The sequence below is a fragment of the Centroberyx gerrardi genome, chromosome 6 (assembly GCF_048128805.1).
Source record: "Centroberyx gerrardi isolate f3 chromosome 6, fCenGer3.hap1.cur.20231027, whole genome shotgun sequence".
In the NCBI taxonomy this organism is placed as follows: Eukaryota; Metazoa; Chordata; class Actinopteri; order Beryciformes; family Berycidae; genus Centroberyx; species Centroberyx gerrardi.
In genome coordinates this window covers 33,991,542-33,998,477 of record NC_136002.1, presented here as the reverse complement: position 1 = coordinate 33,998,477, position 6,936 = coordinate 33,991,542, and the positions used below count along the sequence as shown (strand labels likewise).

The window sequence follows — 6,936 nt, the reverse complement described above, 5'->3', positions numbered from 1 at the left end:
CCGTGCCGAAGCTCATCCTGGAGCAGAGCCTGGCCCGCAGCTCGTCCAGCCGCCGCTCTCCGCCAGCAGCGCCTCCACCTGCGCCCGGGTCCGCCCGTTCTGCCGGGACACACAACAACCAGGAGGTCACCAACCGTCCCGCTGCAGGGACGAGGCGCCGCAGGGTTCTACTGCCGAGCGACTGGGACGTCCAATCAGAAGTCTCTCTCTGTCTCTGTCTCTGTGTCTCTGTGTCTCTGTGTCTCTGTGTCTCTGTCTCTGTCTCTGTCTCTCTGTCTCTCTGTCTCTCTGTCTCTCTGTCTCTCTCTCTCTCTCTCTCTCTCTCTCTCTCTCTCTCTCTCTCTCTCTCTCTCTCTCTCTCTCTCTCTCTCTCTCTCTCTCTCTCTCTCTCTCTCTCTCTCTCTCTCTCTCTCTCTCCTATATGAGCGACGCTGACGTGACGTTGGTTGTTAAAGTGGATTGTTGTTAAATATCTTATGTTAGCTAACAAGTCAGTGAGACTTCTCAGTCAGTACAGAGCAAACTATCCTGAGACACATGAACACACTCATCTGTTGTATAGAGAGGAACTGGCTCAGTAATGTTAGCTTAGCAGCCTAATGTTAGGACAGCATGAGCTTTTACACACATTTTAACATTCAGGTTATCTTACAAGAATATAACTAGATAATTACTGGTAGGTTACTGACCAGTGACAAAATGCTGGCCACATTATAAGTGTATTTACTCTCGGGGTCCCAAAGTTTCCCCCTCTTCTACCATGAGCCCTGTCAGCCTCTCTCCTTACAGTCTGGATCCACATTTTTCTTCTTAACGGCTCCTTGTTTTGCTCGGGAACACAAAAAACTGTAATTCGTGGTTTTTGAGTTTGTTGGCTGTGAATCCCACCACACAGCAGCTGTCAGGCGGTTTCATTTGGGCAATAATGACAATGATGTGCATTCAGTCACACAAAGTGAATGGAGAGCGGTGCATCAGTTTCCCCCACGATGGGCGTGGCCTATTTTAAGCACCGTCTCTATACCGGAGGAGGAGACACCGAGCGGCCAATCACAGCTCTTGCTCTCGCTCAGTTACATTTTTTGGACCTACGGCGAAGCTACGCCGACGAGTCCATGCAGAAGTATAAATTGGCCTTTGAAAACGTCACCCAGCTGAACTTTTTCTGGACGGACGGATTCGCCAGCATCCGTTCGGCCAATCAGAGGCTTCCTACGTTTGTTCTGTAGAAGCGAGCGGCGAACACAGAGACGACGGTCCGACAGAAACAAAGAGAAACAGAGGAAGCCTGGTGGAGCGCTGGGATGACCGGAGGTTTTCAGATCAGGCTCTGATTGAGTTTCTACTGTAGAGTCTGTTTCTTCTTCTGTTCTTCTGCCTCGCCGCCATGTTGACGCTCACAACAAACCAACACACACACATCTATCACACACACATCTATCAGCAGTAACTCTGTTTCCTGATGGATCAGTGCGGCCGCCGCCTCGGTCCCAAATCTATCGGGCCAACTGCAGCTCCCGTCAGACTGACTGAAGCAGAGCTGACTGGCTGCTGGTTCCTCTCTCAGGATCAGACTGCAGGTCACTGCTGCTGGTTTCTTGGTTTCTCAGCTGACAGAAATGACAAGAAGCTGCTTTATTTAGCTGGGAAGGAAAATGAAGCCTGAAGTAAACCACAAGCATTTCTCTTACCGATTTCCAGAGTTAAAGGGATGTTACACCCAAAACAAAATTCAACAATGTTCGCTCCATGATGCGTGTAACATACTGCTGGGCTCTATTCCTGCTACACTGTGCAGTCTGTCTATATGTAGACAGAATATACATATCGGTCTATATATAGACTCGATTCATGTAGTCTACATGAATCGAGTCTATATATAGACCGATATGTATATTCTGTCTGTATGTAGACTGATACAGCGCTCCATTCCCCAACACAGATAAAATCTATCCGGCCATCAGCCAAATCAGCGCTGGGGAAAGTGTTATGAACATATGTAATAGAAGGAGTGTGTGGCTGGTGAACTGCTGCAGCTCATATTGTTTTTATATTTTCTACCTTATATTTCAGACTGAGGCGTCCTCCCCTCGGCCCGCTGAGCCGCTGCTGGGCCGAGCTGACATTTACAGCAGAGGTCAGGCAGATTCATGGCAGCCATGCCCTTTCTAAACTAGGCAGCTCCAGTGTGTGTGTGTGTGTGTATGTGTGTGTGTGTGTGTGTGTGTGTGTGTGTGTGGTGAATCACCAGCCACCAGGTAAATGTTTGTGGCTGGAAAGTTAATCTGCCCTAACAGCGAATCAGACATCATACAGTCTCCTCTGCTCTAAGCTCTAGCTGGACAGTCTAATCCAGCAGAGTCAGTCCGGCTGGATGCTGAATGTCGGACCAAACCGTTTCCTGGCAGATGCAGCAAGGCTTGTTGGCTTCAGGACGGCAGAAACATGAATATTCAGTTAAATATGATTCTACTGAATATACAGGCCTCTGCTCACTACTGTTACTAACAGGGACAAATCTGAGTCATGATGCAGTAATCGCCAGATAACCCAGAAAGCTAAACACCGGCGTGCAGGCCGACCGGCCGAGATGCCCCGCCATGCCCACCAGACACACCGACATGGCGTGTAGGGCTGAGCTGAGAGCAGCCCCCATTCACGCCAAACTCCATTCAAAATCTGACAATTTGATGTTTTTGCACATCGGCAAAAGTACATACCTCGTAAAACAGGACTTGAGGCCTATTCTGAACCGTTGGCTTCCACTGGTAGATTCGGCATGCATAGTTTTCACAAAGCAGATCTTATTTCAACAAAATATCAACTTTTACTATTGCTTCGCCTGTTACTCCTACAATCCTCTTCCACCAAAATACACAGCGCGCCGCAGTAGCGAGCATGGACCAATTCTGAAAGTTTATTTTATAGAAATTAAGTGCTGCTTGGTGGATATTCTACATGCGGAATATGTCAAGCGACCATAATGATTCGTTAAATATCTTAAGCCGTGTTCCACCGGGTATGTATGTTTGCCGATAAGCTACGCAGCATTAAACTGGCAGATTTTAAATGACTCTTGGCGTGTCGCTCTCTCCACACGAACAGGCTGAGCTGGGACCAGCCGACCTGCTAGCTAACCTGCCTGCTGCACCGCTGACAGACTCACCTTGTCCCATGTTAACCACTGCTGCACCGCCTTGTCGAGCAGCGGGTCGCCGGTTGTTTGGCAGCTCAGGTTGGCGTTCAAGTCTCCGTTAACTCCGTTACCGTCTCCCATACCGACAGACAGGCTAGCTAACGCTTCTCCTCACTAAACTACACACCTCCAGGACATCGGACTGCCCGGCGCTGGCTAATGTAGCTAGCAAGCTACAGGCGGGTGTTGTGTAGTGATGTTGTTAGCTAACTTAGCTGTTCGCGCCAGTTGCCCGGTTCCTAAAACTAACGCACATCCTTGGCTGCTGGCTGTGAAGGGAGACGGTGAATGCCAGTTTTACCTAACGGTGCGTTACACACGGCGGCTAATGTCACACAGCAAGCCAGCAGCTAGCTAACTACAGCAGACACATTCCTCCGCTCCGGGCTCAGCGGCAAAGTTAGACATGACAGATATTAGTTGTTAAGTTCGCTAATGATACCAGTGTCAAGTCAAAAAGTATAAACAAGCAGAACTTCCGGCATTAACTTTCAAAATAAAACCCTTACTGTCGAGCATGTGTTGAAGTCTTTTGAGTGACAGACATGAGCGGCCATCCCGTTTGGCCAAAGATCAAGCAGAAAGCACCAGGAATGTCTCAGAAAGCATCTAAATACATTCAGGACCAACACTCCATCTAAACTGACAGTTTATCACAATTTATCAGACTTGCTCTTGTTAATCATGAGTCAGCAGGTCTGTAAGTTTTGGAGATAGCCTAAATGTTATTAAGACTTTGCCATGGTGCTTAGTGGATTGACGCTTCTGGAAATACAAAGTACTGATGTAAAAAAATAAAGAACATTTCCAAGGAGGAATCTGTAGTAAATGAAAATACTGTTGTTTTTTTATCTAAAATGTCCTTTCGCAGCATACTTACTACTGAGCCCATGTAAAAGCATCTCGATGACCCACTTAGTCACACTTAATGTATATACTGTATATATTTTCAGGAATCTCTTCTTTCTTTCTTCTTTGTCTCTGATGTTTGATATTTAAATTCTACTTGTAAAGCTTGATTGCTGCTTGTCTGTCTGTCTAAATGTCTGTATGATGCACTGCTCAAATTCAAACAGTCAACAGTCAAATTCCTAGTATGTGAAAATGTACCTGGCGAAAATAAACCTGATTCTAATTGATAAGCAGGGTCCAAAATTAATTAAATTTACGCTTTTATTTTGACAACAGAATCGTCTAACTTCCGGTGTCGATCTGTCTAACTGAGGCTACCTTGACGCAGATCAGCAGGCCAGCTGCAGTGCACGAGCTGTGACGTCACTGTCCATCAGGACCAAGTTAGATATATTTTAATGAGCCAAAATTAAACAGGCATATAGAATACAACCGAGCAGCATATATAATAATAATAATAATAATAATAGTCATAATTTATATTTGTGTGGAATCTGATCCAAATGTCTCATTAGAATCAGTTCAGGTCTTCCTCTAGACAGCCAGTGTAGTATTGATCAGTTCTACAATCAATATGTAATCAATCAAACTGCATCATATGATCAGAGCAGATCAGTTTAATAAAAGGATGATTATTTATTTTTTTATCTTGGACTGGTAACAATTTGCTGCAGTGTGTCGACTCACTTCATGAAGCCGAGTGGGAGAAATCAGACAAAAAAATAAAACAAATGTCCTCCTGGTGATCTCCTCCTGGTGATCTCCTCCTGGTGATCTCCTCCTGGTGATCTCCACCTGGTGATCTCCTCCTGGTGATCTCCACCTGGTGATCTCCTCCTGGTGATCTCCTCCTGGTGATCTCCTCCTGGTGATCTCCTCCTGGTGATCTCCACCAGGAGGCGGCGTGACGGCAGCAGTTCTTCCTCAGTCCGGTTTTACTGAAGATCCAACATGAAGCGACTGGAAAACCTGTCAGAGGTCCGGACCGGTCTGACTGGTTCCTGCTGACTCTGAACTCTCACTCCCATGTGGATCGGTCCCGTCTCCTTTGCTACTATTTTTGACCCCAGGTGGTAACCATGGTAACCAAACACACATGACATCAGACTGCTGCTGTCACTGTTGCTATAAAGAAACAGGAAGCGGTGTGAACGCAGCGTATCTCAACCAATCAGCTGTGAGGGGAGGAGCCTAACTGATGACCCAGTGACCCCCGGGAACTGAAATATTTGTTAAAAATCCTGTGTGGCATGACCTTTAGCACACCAGTAGATCTAAACTGAGAGCCATCAGCACTTTATTGAAAAGAAACGTCTCTTTGGCGACCGGAGCGTCTCGCAGACCGGATCCGGACAGTGAATCCTCTGATGCGGTCTCCTTCAGTCCGTCCCGGCGCAGCCGGTCCGGTCTCCCGTCAGCTCGCAGTCGAACCTCTGAGCGAAGGCGCGCAGCAGGTGCGGGACGGCCTCCCGCGGCGTCACGTCCCGCTGCAGCTCCGCGCTGAGCGACGTCACGCCTTTCCCCTCCACGCCGCACGGCACGATGTGGCCGAACCACGACAGCTCCGTGTTGCAGTTCAGAGCGAAGCCGTGAGACGTGACGTAGCGTCCGCAGTGGATTCCTGCAACGACAACATCACACTGCAATACTGCTGCAATACTGCTGTGATACTGCAATACTACTGCGATACTGCTGCGATACTACTGCGATACTGCTGCGATACTACTGCAATACTGCTGCGATACTAGTGCAATACTGCTGTGATACTGCTGTGATACTGCTGCAAAACTGCTGCGATACTGCTGCGAAACTGCTGTGATACTGCTGTGATACTGCTGTGATACTGCTGCAAAACTACTGCAATACTACTGTGATACTGCTGCAATACTGCTGCAAAACTGCTGCAATACTGCTGTGATACTGCTGTGATACTGCTGTGATACTGCTGCGATACTGCTGTGATACTGCTGTGATACTGCTGCAAAACTGCTGCAATACTGCTGCGATACTACTGCGATACTGCTGCAATACTGCTGCAAAACTGCTGCGATACTGCTGCGATACTGCTGCGATACTGCTGCGATACTACTGCGATACTGCTGCGATACTGCTGCGATACTACTACAATACTGCTGCGATACTGCTGCGATACTACTACAATACTGCTGCGATACTGCTGCGATACTACTACAATACTGCTGCGATACTGCTGCGATACTGCTGCGATACTACTGCGATACTGCTGCGATACTGCTGCGATACTACTACAATACTGCTGCGATACTGCTGCGATACTGCTGCGATACTGCTGCGATACTACTACAATACTGCTGCGATACTGCTGCGATACTGCTGCGATACTACTGCGATACTGCTGCGATACTGCTGCGATACTACTACAATACTGCTGCGATACTGCTGCGATACTGCTGCGATACTACTACAATACTGCTGCGATACTGCTGCGATACTGCTACGATACTGCTGCGATACTACTACAATACTGCTGAGATACTGCTGCGATACTGCTGCGATACTACTACAATACTGCTGCGATACTGCTGCGATACTGCTGCGATACTACTACAATACTGCTGCGATACTGCTGCGATACTACTGCGATACTACTACAATACTGCTGCGATACTGCTGCGATACTGCTGCGATACTGCTGCGATACTACTACAATACTGCTGCGATACTACTACAATACTGCTGCGATACTGCTGCGATACTGCTGCGATACTACTACAATACTGCTGCGATACTGCTGCGATACTACTGCGATACTGCTGCGATACTGCTGCGATACTGCTGCGATACTGCTG

At 47.6% G+C, this 6,936-nt stretch overlaps 2 protein-coding genes across 2 annotated transcripts in view; both read right to left on the bottom strand.

Annotated features, from left to right (window-relative positions):
- pgm2l1 (phosphoglucomutase 2-like 1) overlaps positions 1 to 3,491 on the bottom strand; it is a 16,859-nt gene extending 13,368 nt beyond the window's left edge. The window contains exons 1-2 of the mRNA XM_078283959.1: positions 3,167 to 3,491; positions 25 to 99 (exon numbers count right to left, since the gene is read on the bottom strand). Of these exons, the coding sequence (XP_078140085.1) occupies positions 25 to 99; positions 3,167 to 3,277 (186 nt within the window). The 5' untranslated portion in view covers positions 3,278 to 3,491. The remainder of the gene's footprint in view (positions 1 to 24; positions 100 to 3,166) is intronic.
- A 1,938-nt stretch (positions 3,492 to 5,429) lies between these two features.
- lipt2 (lipoyl(octanoyl) transferase 2) overlaps positions 5,430 to 6,936 on the bottom strand; it is a 3,984-nt gene continuing 2,477 nt past the window's right edge. The window contains exon 3 of the mRNA XM_071902703.2: positions 5,430 to 5,729. Coding sequence (XP_071758804.2) covers positions 5,488 to 5,729 — 242 coding nt within the window. The 3' untranslated portion in view covers positions 5,430 to 5,487. The remainder of the gene's footprint in view (positions 5,730 to 6,936) is intronic.